At 52.4% G+C, this 18630-nt stretch overlaps 1 protein-coding gene across 1 annotated transcript; it reads right to left on the bottom strand.

Moving 5' to 3' along the window:
• Window positions 1-270: 270 nt before the first annotated feature.
• P2RX5 (purinergic receptor P2X, ligand-gated ion channel, 5) lies at window positions 271-18186 on the bottom strand. Its single transcript, XM_006899790.1, has 12 exons — window positions 18050-18186; window positions 13715-13865; window positions 12340-12411; window positions 12034-12109; window positions 11851-11947; window positions 11553-11633; window positions 11113-11251; window positions 6923-7053; window positions 6402-6495; window positions 3160-3299; window positions 2052-2315; window positions 271-316 (listed from the first exon to the last, which is right to left on the bottom strand). The coding sequence occupies exons 1-12, from the start codon at window positions 18184-18186 to the stop codon at window positions 271-273; spliced, it is 1428 nt and encodes a 475-aa protein (XP_006899852.1).
• Window positions 18187-18630: the final 444 nt, after the last annotated feature.

An 18630-nucleotide genomic window follows, 5' to 3' on the forward strand; every position in this document is an offset into this window, starting at 1 on the left:
CTTCCCTCCATCCCTAAACAGTGCTGCCTGGTCCAGGTCTGAGTCTCTGTGGCCATTGGGAAGCTTCCTTTCGCACACAGTTCAAAGCTTGGAGCAGGATCCTGATGCTCTTACGTTGGTGAGGGAGAGAAGCTGGGCCCAGACGCCACTGTCTGTGAAGGCACGAAGACTCTGCTCCTCTGTTCAGAGCTGTGGGCTCTTCTGTCCCCAAGATCTTCAGTGACTCTGTGCTCAGCCAACACCTGGCTACCGCTCCACTGTCTACAGAGTCTACAGCTGCTCCACAGTCACATCTCCCTTCCCCAGGTGGCCAGAGCTGAGGAGAGGGGACACACAGAGGGCAAAGAGGACCGCTAGGGTCTCGTGGACCAGGCCAGGCTCCTTAAACACAGCCGTACCAACAGGCTCCGAGAGGCAGCACTGCAAGCAGCCTGAGCATTTGGAGGAAGCTGTCTGTAGGGGTCCCTGGCTCAGCGCAGACACGCAAGTGAGCTGTCTTCGAAGTGAGCAGCAGTAACAGCAGCAGCCACCATGGTGGCAGCCAAAGCCTCACCCAGCATCAGGCAAGACTGGGCCAAGACCAGCTAGCCCCCAGGGCCAGCAAGGCGGCCATTCTTCCTCACAGGCCAAGAGGGTTCAGCAGGTGCTAAGCAGCAGCATCAGAGAACACCAGTACTTGGGGGCTTCAAGACCCTGGTCCATCCCACACAGTCTCCACACCTCTACTTCCTTGTCCTGCCCTGGCCTCCTCAGTCCTCTCTCCCTTTCTCTCCTCACCCCTCTCCACCTTTTGCCCATCTGCTGCACCCCAGTCTATTTCTCAGTCTTTCTCTGCTGTAGCCAACACTTGGCTGGAGGTCATCCTGGAAGAGAAGCTGGGACCAGAAAAAAAGTCCACCCCAAGTCCTGCCAACATTCTGGAGACATTCCAGAGGATTTGCGGACCCCTTGTCTGTGAGGGAGAAGCCCCTGTGCCCAGCCCCCACTGGGAAGAGGAGAAAGAGGTCCCACGAGGGTCAGGCACCTGCTCAAGAGCATACAGCAAAGCAAAGGCAAAGGAGCCTGAATCAGGCCTCCTGGCTCAGCTGGACACCAGACTGAGGACACTTCTGCTTCTGGGCAGCCCCCCAGGAAAAGGCGGTCTGATGGTCTCCTGTCAGCCCAGCTACCATCCTCCTTGGAATTGTCACATACATGAGGGATTCAGAGGAATAATAATGACTGTGGTTTAAAGGGATTGAGGCTCTGAGGACACAGAATAACCCAATTATGAAAAAAGAGTACAAGCTCCAAAGGCACTGCTCTTAGGTCAGAGCCAACTCACTGTTGACCCTCTGCTTTCCAAGGCTATAAATTGCAAGGGACAAGACTGCCCGTCTCCCAGTGGAGCTGCTGGTGGGTTCGAACCACCAAAGGGGCCTTTGGGAGCTCTAGTGTCATAATCCTTAAATGACTGTGCTGCTAACCCAAAGGCCATGCCTCTCCAATGGTCTGAATCCACCAGTGGCTCCGCAGCTGACAGACAGACCATCTGCTGCCACGTGATTGACAGACTCCAAAAACCCACTGGTCAGCTATGAGTCAGTTCCAATTCAACGGCAATGAGAGACCTTTGGGCTAATGGCACAGGCCCCTTACCCAGTCGCTAGTATTCTTTTTTTATTTAACCCATAACGAGACTCTAGAAACACCATCTGAGTCCAAATCCTAGCTCTACCACATTATGAGCTGTGTGACTCTGGCAAATTGCTTAACCTTTCTGTGCCTCAATTTCCCCCAAACAGGTAATATATATTAGTATCCATTTCATTAGGGTGCTGAGAAGCTTACAGGTGTTAATAGCTGCATAAGGCTCAGCGCAGTGCTTGGCGGGGTTAATGCTGTGCAGATGGCAGTGCTGTTAGCCTGGACGGGCTCCCCCACACCCAGATGCCTGCCTCAGGCCAGGTCACTGTGGAGCACAACAGCCCACTGAAGCACTGCTGGTGGCTCCCAGGCTGCGGGGATCCAGTTCTCAGGTGTGCTGGCCCCCAGCCCCAGCCGCTCCTCACCTGGTGGGCTGGGCACAGCCGTCGACGAGCTGCTGACACACACAGCCGTCCACCTTTGGGCCATTGCTGGCATCCTGCACCTCTGGCCGCTCAGGCAGCCCCAGCTGCTCCCCCTCAGGTTCCGCTCGGGGGCTCTGCTCATCAGGATCCTCCGCTCTTGGGCCTGGCCACGCCTGTTCCTTGTCCTCCCAGCCCCAGCACTGCCTCCGACCCTCGATCAGCTGGTCCTCCGCCAGCGCCAGCGGGGCATGGACCTCCCGTCCCCTGGGCAGGACACAGCCTGTTAACCCATGTTAGGCTTCAGGAACCCAGGAGCGTCGTGGAGAACCACTCATCCAGCAGGGGGCGTCAGCCTCGGTCATCAAGCAGCAGAGCCTGTGCCCCAGGCTTGTGCTCCTGCCAGAGGGTGGCCACTATGACCAGGAAGGCAGTTCAGTCCGCAGGTGGAGGTCATTTCATCCTGGGCCAATGGCAACTGACCTTCTAGCCCCTGTCCCAGGTTGAGGGGCTGAAGGAGAGCCCAGGCGCCTGTCCAAAACTCACCATATGCAATTCCTCCTGGACCCAGCTCCTCCAGAAAGCTTTCCCCAGGAACCCAGGGCCAAGTGCCTGCCCACAGGCAACTGGGGTCCCATCATGCACTGTGCCATGTGGTTCTGAATACATCCACCACCACCACCACCGTCACCAACATAGGCACTTGTAGGAAAATGTTTAAAAGAAAATGGTTTCTTCCTTTCCTGCCCCCTTCAGCTTCTCTCAATGCCAGTGAATCAGAATCCTAACAACAAATAGAAGCCTAACAAAGAAATGCTGGGAAGCATGATACATAAACCAAATCTCGCATTTGTTACAAAGAGAAAATGAGGTCCAGAAAGGCCTGGGGTTTGTCCAGAATCATGTGGTGAGGAATAGAAACAGGACACCACCAGGTCTCCTGTCCAAAGCCTGGGAACTCCTCTCAAACTGGTGTTAGGGTGATTCTGGTCCCAGTTGTTTGTTTATAGAGTGTGTTCTCAGAACACCCCACTGCCTCCAGCCCTTTTCAGGGGCAGGAAGCTACCCATAGTTAGCCCTTGCCTCCTCGCTCCAAAGAGGGGAGACTTACTGAGGGAACATCCCAGAATTTTCCTCTGGCCGCTGACGAGCAGGAAGTCTCACTGACCTTACTTCTTCATACTTCTTGCCACGGTAAAAGTGGCTCTTCTTGATAAGGTAGATGAGGACCAGGTCACAGAAGAAAGCACCCTGAAAAGGAATTAGGACTCCTCAGAACTCGGACTTCCGAGAGCACCTGCTGTAGGTCAGTCACTGGCTCAAGTTCCTAGCACGTGATCCTACAGCATTTCCACTAGTGGGGGTGGGGATGTGTCCAAGATTGAATGGTGACTGTTGGCATGACTTTGTTTGGAAATAGGATCTTTGAAGATGTTACTGGTTAACAGGAGGTCTCAGTGGAGTAGAGGCAAGTCCTAATCCAGTACAAGTCATGCCCTGATCCAAGTAGAGAAGAGACACCGACACACAGCAGGAAGAAAGAGTATGGTCCAGCCAACATACTGATTTGGATTTCTACCCCCCAGAATAGAAAGACACTAAATGTCCATTCTCATAAGGCACTCACTTTGTGGTGCAGCCCTAGGAGACTAAGACAGGAGACATCATTTGCTCCATTTAACAGACAAGGAAGCTGGTCTTAGAAATGGGTATATTTGTCCAAGACCACAAGACTCGCCCATAATGGAGCCAAAGTAAAACTGACCCCTATCATTTACAGCAGAGGCTGACGCCATCATAGTGAATACCCATCTCCCTCCAGCTACTGCACCAAGGCAAAGGAAGATTAAGACAGTGAAGACCCCGTAGGACCTTCCTGCTAGTGCATGAGAGAAGCACATACCGTAACAGGGAGGTGAAGAAGAGGCAGGAGCTTACCCTTTACTTAGCCTGGGGAAGGATATGGGGGTGAGTCTTGATGGTTGGGCAGGCATTAACACAGAAATAAGAAAGTTACAGACTGACACTTCAGAGCTAGGAATGCCTGTAACACTCCACAGGGATTGTGGCAGACAAAACTAGAGAGCCTTCCAAAGGAGGAGGGTGCCAGCCTATAAAAACAGCTCCTTAGAATGTTCTGTAGCACCTGGCAGTTGGTGTGAGACATGGACTGGAGGGGAGCTAGAACTGATCCGACCAACAAGGAACCTGTTTACAGCCACGGTCCAAAGAGAGAGAGGCTGGAATTAACCCAGCAGGTGGGTTCCTCAACCACACCTGAAGGCACTTCATTTCAGAGCAGGTCATGCAAATGCTCATCTCCACCACCAGAGGGAGACTCCACCCACAGCACAGGCTACAATGATGGAGACGTGTTCACTGAAGACCTAGAGGGACAGTGGGGCGGGGAGGGCTGTGGTAGATAGGCCGACAGGTGAAGGGGCACCCTGGCACTGCAAATCTCCCTTTCTTTCCCAAATGCCAGAGATGTTATTTCTCATTTTTGTTCCACAGCCCCCACTCCCCTACCCCAAGCTTCCCCTACACCTTCTTGCCCCATTACCTTCACCACATGTATATGTGCCCTGTGTTTGATTTACCCACATCATATGAAGGTGAGTCCCTCACTGAGAAAGTTACCTGTGCACACTTCCAGGGGTCCCTAAAGAGGAGTGTTAAGAGGCACTGCTTATAGGGTCATCGGCTTCTTCAAGCACTCTTACAAGACACAGATTTCTGTTTGGTTTTGGTTTTTGTCTCAATGAGAAGTAAGTCTTGGGTCCCCATGGAAACTTTAATGGGTTCTTACGCAGAAGGATGAGGAGCAGGCTGCAGGAAAGCTTGGAAAGGAAGCTTGTGGGATGGGCACTCTCTAATGACCCTTTAATGTCTTTATAAAGACTATATCCAGGACACAGGAGCAATTTAGGGATCTGATGAAACCTTGCCTTGCCTTTCAGCCTCCAGCTCTGAGTCCCTCTCCTCTGAGTCTCTCTTAGTCTAGCTGAAAGGCAACCTCTAGGAGGGATGACACATTTGGCTACTAACTGAAAGGCTGCAGGTTCAAGTTCACTCAGAGGCACCTCAGAAGAAAGGTCTGGCAATCTGCTCTCCACCCCTCCAAAAAGAACACAATAAAACAGTGAGCCACGAAAACTCAAAGGGTTCAGCTCAATTATGATAGACATGGGGACTCCATGAATTAGATTCAACTCAACAGCAACTGATGGGAAGGACAGCAGGCCCATGCTCCTGCCCCTCAGCCCAGGGTGAGCCTGCCCACTATGGGATGTTGGCAGGAGAAAGATGGGACATTTTCTCCTGTGTGATTTACAGCCAGAGAAAACCCAATGGAGGGTCAGCTATAAGACACTCTCAACTCTATGGAAACGAGTTTGCAGTATATGAGACACTGGGCAATGTCTGGAGAGGTTTTAGTTATCATAACTGAGGAGTGCTACTCGTATCCAGCAGGTCGAAGCCAAGGATGCTTCTTGCCATCTTACAGTACATAAGATGGGCCTCACAATGGTCATACCCAAAACGTCAGCAGTGCTGAAGCCGAGAAGCCCTGAGGACCCTAATCCTGTTCCCTTTCACCAGAAGCCCAGGTTGTTGTCGTTAAGTGCCGTCGAGTCATAGGAGACTCATAGCAACCTTATGAACGAAAGTCCTCGACACTTGTGTGCATGACTTTTATCCTTTCTCCAGGTTCATAGGGTTTCCAGAGGCAAGCTATTTACAGAAGTGGATGCCACTGCTGCTTCCAAGCTTGTTTCAACTGGGGAATGCCACTAAACACTGTCCACCATGGGTACCCGTTATTGCATTTGACACATCAGTGTCACAATGTTTAGCTTCACAGCGACCACAAGTTACCTCTGTATGGCAAGTGGTCACACCAGGGCTATACGACCTTTGGCTTGGTAGCAGAAGCTTAAAAACACCTAGGATCCCAGAGAAGCCCAACTCACACCCCACGCTGGAGACTGGCCCTGCAATACAGACATGTCTTTGGCTCCAGAAAGAGAAACTTCAGTCACAGCTGGATGGGAGTGAAATCCCAGAGAGCGCTCTACTGACTCAGATCCCACGGGCTCTCATTCTCTCTAGGGAATCTTCCCCGCTGATCCCCAGGATGGGGGAGAGGAGAGGTACTCACTGCGCCCATGAGCGCCACCCCAGAGCCCACGTTGATGAGAGTGGGGATGATGCTGAACTTCCCCGCCTAGAAGAGAGAGAGAGAGAGGCAAAGTGAGAGTCACAGGGTGGGCAGCAGGTGCCCCAGCACTCCAGCCCAAGGCCCCTTCCTCCCTCCTTGTCCAGTCAGAGAATGAGGACTGGCCCACACACCTTGCCATTCACCATCACGTCAAAGCGGATCCCATAGGCTTTCATCAGGGTGCGGAATTCTACCCCAGCTGCATCTCGGTAATATTTGGCAAATCTGGGGAGACAAGGCCCAGGGGAGACTTTAGTCTGGCAGGGCCTCAGGGAGCAGACTGATAAGAACTCCACAGACCCTGCATCTCTGCAGCCCCAGGAGAGGTTTCAGATGCTGTCGAGGAGCCAAGTCCAAAGATGCATCTGGATCCTTGCAAACCTCCCAGAGGGTCCCCAAGAGGTGAGAGCTTTCCCATTACATACACTCTGAGCCAAGCTGACGCTCCATCCTCTCAGCGCTGGCAATTTCCACTGGCCTTTGCCATGAGCCAGATCCACACCTCCCCTCACCCACCTCTCTAAGCACCTCCAACTCTGAGTCCCACCCCCAGTCCCCCCACCCCCACCCTGAGGTAGTCACTACATGGCCACCCAGAAAGAACCAAACACACAGCCAGTATCACAGGGCAGTGGGGCAAGCCCCTGGTTACCTGAAGTTGTACCCAGAGGCAACAGACTCAAATGTGTTGTCCAGACGGCTAAAAGAATAGTGAGGGTTGCATTCAGAGGGAGTCTTATCAAGATCACAGTCCCATTCAATCTGAATTCCTATCACACCGCCCTTGATGGAAGAGAGACAAGGGTGAGTGGACAGCCCTGTGTGGAGAGGGAACCAAGGTTCAGACTGGCCCTGAGGAGAAGGGAGGGTGTTTGGGTTACAGGTCTGTCCTGGCGGACCACCCTTCAGGAAGGCGGTGGACACAGGGTTCTAGCCCCACTCCTGGGAGTGGCTGTGGAGGCTACCCCAGGGGCAGGCACAGCCCCACCATCGTCCTTCTTCGCCCCCTAGTGGAGGAGAGAGAAGCCAGCATCTACCCAAGTGACACCTCCTCTGAAAGCCACCCTGGCCCAGTGACTACAGTGGACAGACACTGGGCATCTGAGCTGGGATGTGCCCACCAGCTCGTTCCAGCTCCACTTCCACTGATGCCCTGGATCACTGCCACCTGGTCCCAAGAAGCGGCAGCAGCAAACCAGCTGAAGGGCATCAGGGACTGAAGTGGGAGAGGCTGGAAAGGGTTCATTGGAAGGCACTGTTGAGGTGCTCTTTCAGGTCACCCAATGGAGGACAGATAGGTGCTTTTCCCCGTCACCTGGAGAAAAGTCTAAGGAGAGCCTCCCAGCACTTTGGGGGCTCCTACTGCATTTTGGGAATTCTGGTGGCCTTCTAGATAGTTGCACTGCCAACCTGAAGGCAAGTGGTTCGAGTCTATTAACTGCTCCACCTGAGAAAACGGGCACTCTCGTGTGATTTACAGCCTCTGAAAACCTGTTGGGGGCCATTTAAGAGTCACTTTTAATTCAATAGTTTGACAACAATGAGTTGAGTTGACTGGATTTGGGGACCAGAATGGTGTCTCACTCCTGATTGCAAAGGGAGAAGCTTTGTAGCTAAATCAAAGAATCAGAGCAGAGAGGAGCAGTCAGCCCATCTATGGGACAAAGAACTCAATCTGGCTTTTACTATCTGATTTCTGAAAATAAGTTGAGCCATTAAAACATTCTTTGTCTTTCAAAGGGAGCTCTGGTGATGTACTCTGTAGGGAGGTGAACTGCTAACTGAAAGACTGTGTTTTGGTTAATCCACCAGTAGCTCAAAGGGAGAAAGGTGGACAAATTTTAGCCTCCTGGGTGATTCACAGCCTCAGAAACTCAATGGAGGGTCAGTGATGAGTTAGTTGTGACTTAACAGCAATGAGCGAGTGAATTGTCTTTCTGAAATAGCCAGGAGCTCCCCAGGCCCCACACCCAGGGAAGGAATCTCAGTAAGGGAGGGGGCAGGATGCAGTCCATCATGTATATTCATTGGCTGAGTTGACCTTAGCTAGGTGTTAGGGCTCTCTCCCTCTCCTTCTCTACCCCTCCTTCTCCCTCTCCCTCTCCTTCTCCCTTTTCCTCTCTCTCTCTCTCTCATTGCCATTCAGCTGTAACCAACTCACAGCTGACCCTCCAGTGGGATTTCAGAGGCTGTAAGCTGCACAGGAGGAGACTGTCCATCTTTCTCCCAAGGAGCAGCTGGTGCATTTGAACCACCAGAGAGGCACAGCCTCTGGGTTAGCAGGGAAACTCCCTACAGACTAGGCCACCAGAGCTCCCTTGCTGAGGCATTAGCTGTGCGTAGGCAGGGAGGTTTCACGGGGACTTTGGACCTTGGAGCTCTTTTGAAGGGGTCTCCTCCTGGAGTGGTGAGAACATCCACACAAGGGAGAGGGTATGTTCCTGGGACAATGGAGGCCCAGTGCTGGGAATGCTCCCAGACCCCCTGCCCAAAGCATCCCCTCACTGTATCCTTTCTGGTTATCATAAATGGGTAACTGGAAGCACAGATAATTTCTGTGAGTTTTGTGAGTCATCCCAGAGAATTACCAGCCCCAGGGGGACAATGAGTCAGCAGGAGCTGGTGGTATGTCAGTCTGAGTAGACCCAGTTCTGGTGGCCAGGTGACAGAGAAGAGTGGCAGGCAGGCAGTAAAGGATAAAGTCTTCTCAGGAAAGATGGTGAAGCTCCATTCCACACACTTTGGGCATGTTGTCAGGATGGGCCAGTGCTCAGAAAAAGACAACATGCTTTCCAAGGTGACTGAAGATAGGAAAACCCTCAATGAGATGCACGGGCACAGTGACTGCCAGTGGGCATATCTAGCTGAGATTGTGAGTCTGGTGCAGAATAGGGCCTGGCTTAGATCTGTTGTTCACAGGGTTGCTGTGAGTCGTAGTCAGCTAGGTGGCACCTAACAACAGCAACAAAAACAGTCTCAGGTGCCAGAGAGAGAGAGACAGAGAGGCCCCTGGACTAAAGAAAAGGGAGCCGGGCAGACTCCTGAGCCTACATGGCTGCTTCCTGTAACCTGGGCTCAGGAGAATGGAGGATAAGGTTCACCCTAACTCTGGCTGGCCAGGGTCCGAAGTGTGGGGCCGAATATCAAATAGAATATTAATAATAAACCAAATGCTATATCAGGATATGAGGGAGGCTTAATACAAGCTAGAATTCACCCTGTGGCACTAAGGCATTCCTTAAGAGTCAACATTGTTCTTAGTTTGTATTTACTGAATCCCTGACTCCTGACATAAGTGTGAAGTAAACAATAGAGAAGAACTTGGCCTTATCTGCAAAAGAGTTCCCCATGATCCCTTGTTTTTATTTTGTACTCCCTTATGATTTTCCTTTGTTTACCTTCCTTATGATTTTCAATAAATACCCAGAGAGGCATGGCTTGAGGCCTTCAGTCATGGAACTGCTGGCCTCCTGTTCTTTACTCTCTCTGTTCTATCTCAGTCTTGATTGTCTGTCTCATAACCCTCAGTCTGCAACACCAGAGAGAGGTTTTGGCCTCAGCAGTGGCTGATAGTGAGGTGTGGAGATGTGGGAAGGCCTGGACCCATGTAGATCCTTGCCACACAGCTCATGAGACAGGTGGGGTTTGCTCACCCTGTGCCCCTGCACATTTTATCCCACTTCCCCATTCTGTCCCTCTGTGACAGTAAAGGGGACACAGATGTGGCTTCTGGGAGAGGGTTTACTGGCTGAAAAGTTGTTTCCAAGACATTTGCCTTGAGGAGCCCTGAGACCCCAGAGACTGTGTGGGGCGGGCTGCAGGATGCTCAGAGATGGGGGCTGGGCTATGCCATCGTGTCGATGCCAGCTCAGAGTGACTCTCTGCACTGCAGACTGAGGCCTTGCCCGATCCTGCCTGCACCAGTCTCACCATCACTGCTGGGCTTATGCCCATTGGTGCAGTCACTGTGTGGCACCCAGGTCACCCATGCTGCAGAGGCAGCAAACACAAATTTCCAGAGGCATAATCTAAAAACACTAGTTATAATAGAGTTCCCCCCCTAAAAATAAAGTGTCTGACAGTGAGAGAGAAATCAGCTCTAGGAATCCACCAAACTCAGAAGATGCCACCATCCCACTGTAACAGTAGGATAGTGTCCCCCTCCACTTGAACCTGACCCTGGAGGCGGGGAAATAGGCAGAAGTGGCTGTCACCTCACACCCCACGGCACACCACCCCCTCCCCAGGGACAGCAGACGCTGGACAGAGTCACAAGGTTGGGTCACCACCTCGGCCAGAAATTTCAACTTCTGAACATGCAACCCTTGTGACCATAAGTCATATTATCTGAGATTGCTGCCCAAGATTTCAAACACTGGCAAAGAGAAAGCATCCACAGAGCAATACTGAAACTCCACACAGTGCTGTGTGTAGGGTGGTGCCATCGTTCCTCAGGGGAGGAAAAGGCTGGGGTGGGGGTAAGGTTACTTGCAGTGGGTCACTAGTAAAGGCAGGGCTGTGATTCAAGCTCAGGTCTCTCTCCACGTTCCCCTCATGGCGCTTGATGAGTGCACTGGCCCAAGGGGCCAGTATCAAGGGCTGCAGGAGGACAGGGACTGGGTCCTCACACCCATGTCCCTTTCACCTCCCTTCTGCCCCCTCCCCAAGGGTCTGAATGCCAGCAAGTCCAGCTGTGTCCCAGCCCATTCTGAAATCCTTTTCTGGGGCCAGGTAAGTGGTGTAGCCACCCACCCCAACCCACAAGTCCCTTCCATGATCCCACTTCAATTTGGGGTCTAGGCCGGTGGGGTGGGGGGAGGACTCACCACACATCCCACCCACCTTCGGGGCCAGCTCTTGGAAGTTGCTTCCGGCCCAGCGGACCACGGAGCCCAGTCGGAAGATGGGGCAGTACACATTGGTGAAGTCAAAGCGACATGTCTTCAGGTAAGATCTGTTCTGTGTGTCCAGCACGTTTGTCCTGGGGTAGGCCATGAACAACCAGTGAAATGATGGGGAGACTTGTTGGCTTCATTCCAGCCTAGGCTGACCCCTGACAGAGCCCAAACTAAAGCCCTGGCCCGTCTCCACCAGCTAACGTCTTACTACACTTAAGAGCAGGACCCACAGTGGGGACAGGGGCGCCCCAGGGCCACCCAGAGGCTCTACCCCCCACAGACTCACATACACAAGTACTGGGTGCACACTGCCCATGATGCTTGGATGCCAAGGGCACCAGCCAAGGCGCCACTCCTAGGACTGCAAGAGCCTACCCCACGTACTTGGAGAAGTTGAATCTGGGGAATCGGATGGAGTTCTTGATGTAAATGGTGAATTCTTCAGCCTCACTCAGGATCAGCTTCCTGGAAACCAAGCCAGCAGCCTGTCCAGAGGCCCTGACAACCTCCCATCCTCCACTCTTTCCCCCCTGGTCCAGTTCCTGTCCCCGAAGTCTCTGCCAAGGGAAGCCAATTTCTCAGAGTGGTGTCCTGGCTTCTTCTTCAGGGTTAGGATCCTGGAGTGGACGTGTTCCCACCCACAGGTCTGAGAGCCCTCGACCCCCAGGCTGGGGCCACTCACGCAGGCTGGGACTTGTCCTGCACTGGGCACCAGGCGAAGATCTCACAGGTGCCCTTCCCAGTGCTCCCCGCCCGCAGACAGCGGCCAGTCTTCACTCCTGAGGACACGGGACAGGGTCAATGCCAGGGTCTCCCAGCTCCAGGCCTCTCCTCCACCACCTAGCCTCGCCCCTTGGGCCCTCACCATTTCCAGTGACAACTGCCTCTCCAGAGGGACAGTCACTGTCCTCAGAGCACTCGGAATTAGGGATGCCTTCACTCTGCCAGGAAAGAAAGGGGGCCTTAGCCAGAACCAGGTCCCATCCCCAGAATTAGGACGGGGTCTCTTCCCCTGCCTGAGCACACACACCCCCCTCCTGAGAACCTGATCCGGTCCTGGCTCCACCCCCAGATCACATCCTCCAGGCCCTGGAGTGGGCAGAAGCCCAGGGACCAGGAGCAGGGAACCCCAATCTGGGCTGCTGTTCCCTGGGTCCAGGTGTCTTATCACCTCAGCACAGACGTTCTGCCGCTGATTGGGGGTCACAATCAGGTTGGTCACCACGAAGAAGACACTTTCTCCCTGAGGAGCCAGAAAGGAACCAGTGAGGGGACTCCCTCTGCCAGAGGCACAGCATAGATGGGGCAGGGATAGCATGTGCCTGTGTGCCACCTGACGGGGGGCACCACTGAGCCATTTTCCTCTCAGCCATCACTGTTTTCATGGCCAGATCTGAGAGAGCAGAGTTAAAACTAGTAACTTTCGCATGTGACATGCCGTGGCTTGAGGCAGGCTGCGTCAACTTGTGCGGCTGAGTGTAAAGACAGACTGACAAATTGCGAGTCCGACTGGCTCACAGCGGACCCTCAACTGGCTTTCCATAGCTGTAAAATCACAATGGGAGGAGACTGCCTATCTTGCTCCTTCAGAGCTCTGGATAGATTAGAACTGCCAGACAGGCACTACCTTTCACTTAACAGCGCACCTCCATAGGTGAACTGTCTCTGTAGAAAGAGAAGAAACTGGAAAAAAATAAACAGTGTAACAATGAATGACTGGAAACCCTAAGTCTCCGTAAACTTTCATTAAAATTAATTTTAAAAAAATAATAAACGGAACACAGCACTGAGCAATTTCGATCAGTAAAAGCAAGGAAGATGTCATTGTTATTTTCCTAAGTGTAGAAGGTATTAATAGTGATGAGATTGACTTGCATTTTGGAGCTGAAAATACAGTAACGTTATCAAAAAGGTGGTGTCAGATGTTTGGACAGGGCCCAATTTCATGTTTGCCAGAGGAGTTCATTGAGGTATGCCTCTTCCAGCCCCAAGATGGCTTTGCGGTGATGGGGCCTCTGAAGGGTGCTGGGGTTGATGGGATCACAACGCTGGTGGGTTCCGTCCTCTGCTGAGCCAGGAGTCCCTGAACAGGTGTCCCCTGAACACGTCCCTGTTGGGCCTCAGTCAGCCTCTCGGGTCCAAGCCCAGATCCAGGAGGAGAAGGGGCAGCAATGGAGTTGCCTCTGAACAAGTCAGGAAGCCATTCCTAGCAACAGTGGCTAACAGAAGGAGGGAGGGACTTCCCCAGTTGGCCACTGTGAAAACCCAGAATTATTTTGGATCCCATTTGGTTTTAATAGGCTCAATAGGGTGGCTTGCAAAGCAGACATTTGTAGAAATGGGAAGTGTTTTGTTACCTATGTATTTACCCCAATTAAAAACAGCAATAATAATTAAAAAAAAAAACCCAACAGCAATAATAAATTGCAGTTAGGGAAGGCAGGGGTAGTATAGAGGGAAGGGTCCAGGCAAGGTCTTTAAACCTCACAGGACAATAGACAGAGGCCTCTGGGGTCCTGGCAGCAGTGCAAGGTGGGGGCTCAGACCTGGGGTGGGATGACATAGTCAGCCACGTCCCACAGCCGCTCTCCCAGCTCTGAGGTGTTGGTGAAGGCCACGCCCTTGACCTTTGTGATGACAGCACTCTGCAGGGAGGTGTCTGTGTCCTGGTAGCCCTTCTTCACCACAAACACCCATCTGTGGGAAGAAGGTCGGGAGGTGGGCGTCAGTTGCACTGCTGTCCTCAGGGCAGTGTCCTGGGGCTACAGGGGTGAGGGGAGTGGGAGTCACAGCAACTCCTGAGGGTAGCAGGGGTGGGCAGCCTCCAGGCCACCTTTTCCACCAGCTCCCAGTGCTGCTTGAAACCTGGTCCCACAGGAGAGGGATATACAGAAGCCAAGGCTCTGAAGACTGGCAGGCCTGGGCTGAAGCAGTACTGACCACATGACCTTGGACAAGCCAATCCATGCTGAGACTCAGTTACCCACTATGTAACGTGGGAGAATAGCATCTCCCTTCAGAGGGTAGGAATAATGTTGTTGTTGTTGTTATGTGCCGTTGAGTCGCCTGCGACTCATAGCGACCCTACGTACAAAAGCCCTAAATTCTGCTATATCCTGTGCCAATCGCACTGTCTCTGACACTCCCACCCGATTACCCCAGTCACTGAATCAATCCACCTCATAGAGGGCCTTCCCCTTCTGCGCTGTCCCTCCACCCTCCCAAGCATGATGTCCTTCTCCAAGGACCGGTCTCTCCTCACAACATGTCCAAAGTATGTTAGATGGAGCCTCAGAATCCTTGCCTCCAAGGAGCCACCAGTTTAACCCTTTCCAGGATGAATCTGTGGGAATAATAGGATGGTGTAAAACCTGAAATGCAACATGAGAAGTCACAAACGAAAAGTCACTCCACAAAATTGTTGTCAGTGCTTGCCAGTCAATTGTCAAGTCATGGTTACTCCAGGTGGCGAAAATAGAGTTGTCCCTATGTTTTCTAGGCTGCAAACTTTATGGGGGAAATGTCAGCTGGTTTTCATCCTGCAGACTGGGTAGATTCGAACCACTCACCTTTTGCTCAGACCTATGTGCCTAACCTTTACACCACCAGGGCTCTTTACAACGGCACATAATTCTGTGCTTTTGGGAACATGTCACTGTCACGAAGTACAGACTCAGGAACGATGCCGGATCATAGGAGCATAAGAAGATGGGACAACTGGATGCAAAGCATGAGTGAGGAGTCTCATTTGCTATAAAGTGGACTCCATTAGAGGATGATAATACCATCAATCTTAATTTCCTGATTTTGATTCATTACTTTATTGTTTTCCAGGAATGCACACTAAATTAAACTAAAAAGTTCATTTTGAAAATCTAGACATACTCTGTATTTTTTTTCAAATAACTCAGCCACAGAATGATGTACACGTATATAATGCATTCAAAGGTCACAGAAAGGAGATGCAGTGTTTGTAAGAACCATACACTGTTCCAAAGAACTCTACCAGGGCTCTGACCCTTGAACCAATCAGCCATTCTAGCAGGGATAGGCTGGGCCTAGCCTTAACAGAGCATTCTACAAATACTCAAGGCGTGACTTCATTCATTCATTGGTTGCATTAAAATATTGTATCAACATATATGGAGTCCCTGGAGGGGGCAGGTTACAGTTAATGCACTTAATTACTAACAGAAAGGTTGAAGGTTCAAGTCCATTCAGAGATGCCTCTGAAGAAAGGCCTGGCAATCTACTTCTGATAAATCATTGAAAAACCCAATGGAACACAATGCTATCCTGACACACATCGAGTCAGTAAGATTTAGAGTCATTCAATGCCAAGTACCATCCACCCACTTCTCCCTTATCGATATAATTAGGTTCCAAAGACTAAGTCAACTGTACAAAAATGGAGAATGACCACATAGGAGCACAAAAAAATTGATGAATACATTATTGCATAAATGTTAGAGGACATCATCACACAACAGCTAAACCAGTGATATTTGGGAACTATACCAAGTTGACACCTATCCTTAACCATCACAGCCAGCACTACTCTTTCCTCACACCTCAGGTTCCTTACTGCTAGATGTCTTTCATGAATTCTTCAAATAGTATCTTTTTCAGTATTGTAAATGCTAAAGGTCAGATAATAAAATAGTTGATAAGTAAGCAGTAGTGTATATAGTTGCAAACAATTTTGCACCTTTTCTGTAAAATGGAAATCATAGCAAGATACAAAGCTGTCTTTTAAAATTGAGATGGCACAAGTAGGTTGCTTCTCACTGACAGAGTTAGGGCACAATAAACACAACTCCCCACTGCTGAGGTTGTAGCTGTTATTAAAGGCTGTTCCAGTCAACCTTCTATGGTTGAAGCTGGGAAACTTCAGCTTAGAGAAGGCGGCAGAAAGTCACTGTCCTGAGGTCAAGTCACAACTGCTGTGAGATGCCCTGAGCTCCCCAGGATCCCACTACGGATTCTCTATAGCAGATGCTAAGCAGGTTGTATTCATCTTCCTCACGCCTAGGGGAGCTGTGGGAGCCCCGGGGCCCTGGGCTATCACGTCTCCAAAGAACTCTGCCAGGCCTCTGATGCTTGACCCAACCAGCCATTCTAGCAGGGACAGGCTAGGCCTAGCCTTAACAGAAGCATTCCACAAATACTCAAGGAGCAACTTCATTCATTCATTGACTGCATACCTGACTAGCCCAGCAGTCATAGACATTAAGCAAACAATCTCCCAAATAAACATCTAATTATAATGTGGGAATGCCAGGGAGGAAGGGGAGAGAGAATTATGGGAGAACCTGGTCTGAGGAAGCGCATGAATACAAAGGTCCTCAGGTGGGCAACAGACAGCCAAAGTTTAAGGGAAAGTTGGATACCTGCCTCCAGGTGGAGGTGAGGGAGGTGCGAGCTACCTTCTCAGGATGGGCATTCCTCCTTCCCACAGACCGAGAACAAGAGGGCTCAGCCACATTCACTGAGCAAGCAAATGAAGGCTCATCTCACTTGTCCAGAGTCACCTCCTCCTGGACCTGGACCAGAACTGGGTCCGCTGGCCTGTGTACTACCAGTTAAAAGGTAGCATATCCTCTGAGAGGCAAAAAGTAATTTCCTGCTGAGCACTGAGCAAGAAACAGGAGACTGATAAACCTCAAATCTGACTCTCTGGGAGGGCAATGGAGATGCCATCTCCAAGTGTCGCTAAATGGGCATCCCTGGAGGGGAGGCTGGCGAGCTTCACCTCACACATCTTGACCATGTTCTCAGGACGGGCCAGTCCCTGGAGAAAGCTACCACCGTGGGAAAAGGAGAAGGTCAGCAGAAAAGAGGAAGGGCCTCAGAGAGATGGACTGATGAATGACTGCAGCAATGGGCTTCAGGGCCAATGAGACTGTGAGGGCCACACTGATCTGTTGTGCATAGGGACATTATGACCCAGAGCCAATTCTATGGCTCCTGACAGACGACAACAGCAATAAATGGGCTGCACCTGCTTCCTCAGAGCGTGGCGCCCCTCATTGTGCAGCCCCAGGGATCTGTCCCATGGCTGGGGTCAGCAGCAACTGCTGGGTGGGATGCGGTGGGATGGTACAGAACCGGAAGAGACAGATGCCTGGGTAGGGGCCCCAGTGGATACCCTAGAGGCAACCGTGCGTGGCGTAGGTGACCAGGAGGGAGGTGGGGCATGCCAAGCTCATGAGTCGCTCTAGCCCCGAGCATGGCAATGACTCTCCACGATTATAAATAACCAGCCTGCCTCCTGGGCTGGCTGCCCAGTCAGGACCTGGGGAGGCTTCTGGGGAGACAGCTGCAGCCCAGTCAGGCCGCTTGGCCCCCACCCACGACATCCCTGCCGGGTTTCGGCCCTAGAACACTGGGAGTTTCAGCTCTGGGTGGGGAGGAATGGCCCATGAAAAACCTCATAAATCAAGAAACCAAGAGCCCCATCCCTTACTTCACACCTAGAGCCGCATGGGGGAGAGCCCCCTCCCCGGCATAGGCGCTGAGCGCGCGCACTAGCCCTCCAGTTACTGGATTATTGGCATGCTAGAAAGCCTCAAGCCTCCGGTGGGAGCTGGGCTGGGCAAGCGCTTGAGCCTCGGACCCCGTCCTCCTTCTCTACCTCCCGAGACAGTGGCACCAGGGGGAAGCCCGCTGGGCTGGCAAGGGCGACCTCCTTACTCCTCTCATTAACATCCAAGAGCCTAGGAGGACCCCCAAGCAGGGTCACGGACCCCCAACCACTGGGAACATAAGAACATACACGCAAATTCCAGGGTAGCTGAAACCTACTACCCACACCCACGCCTCCCAGTCCGGCCCCCGCGCCCCCACCCAGGTCCCCCTTCCTGGGCACCCAGAACACTCACAGCACCAAGTACAGTAGGATGGAGAGCTGCAGCAGCCGGTAGAGCAGGCCCACCTTCTTGTTCTTGGCGATGACATACTTTTCCGTCTTGTAGTCAAACAGTGACAGGCAGAACCCCTTCCAGCCCCCCTGCCCCATGGTGCTGTCTCACCTGGGCCCGCGGGCCGCCAAGCCCCACAGGTACCGCGTGTACTGCCGCCCGCGCCCCGCCAGCCCGCCTCCCCGTGCGCCCCGCGCAGCGCTCGCCCTCGGCACTGCCGCAGCCCCAGGCGTGCGCGGCTCCCGTCATAGGCGCGGGGCGAGCGCGGGGCTGCCTCGTTGGCCCCCGGGTTACCGGCGTGGATAGAAAGCCTCGGGTAGGAGCTGGGTGGGAGCCAGAGCCTCGGATCGCGACCTTGCCGCCACCCCGTCCTCCCTAGAGACAGTGACACCACAGGACCGCCCGCTGGTCTAGCGAGGGCGCTCCCGGAGACTGCGCCGCCCTGCGCCCAGTGGCGTCCCAACTGGGAGAAACGATCACGCGGCTGAAGGAGCGAGGAGGCGGCAGAATAAAAGGACCGGCTCCTTTTAAAGCAAAATCTT

The sequence above is a fragment of the Elephantulus edwardii genome, unplaced genomic scaffold (assembly GCF_000299155.1).
Source record: "Elephantulus edwardii isolate Elephantulus edwardi_28Jun2011 unplaced genomic scaffold, EleEdw1.0 scaffold00267, whole genome shotgun sequence".
NCBI classification, from domain to species: domain Eukaryota; kingdom Metazoa; phylum Chordata; class Mammalia; order Macroscelidea; family Macroscelididae; genus Elephantulus; species Elephantulus edwardii.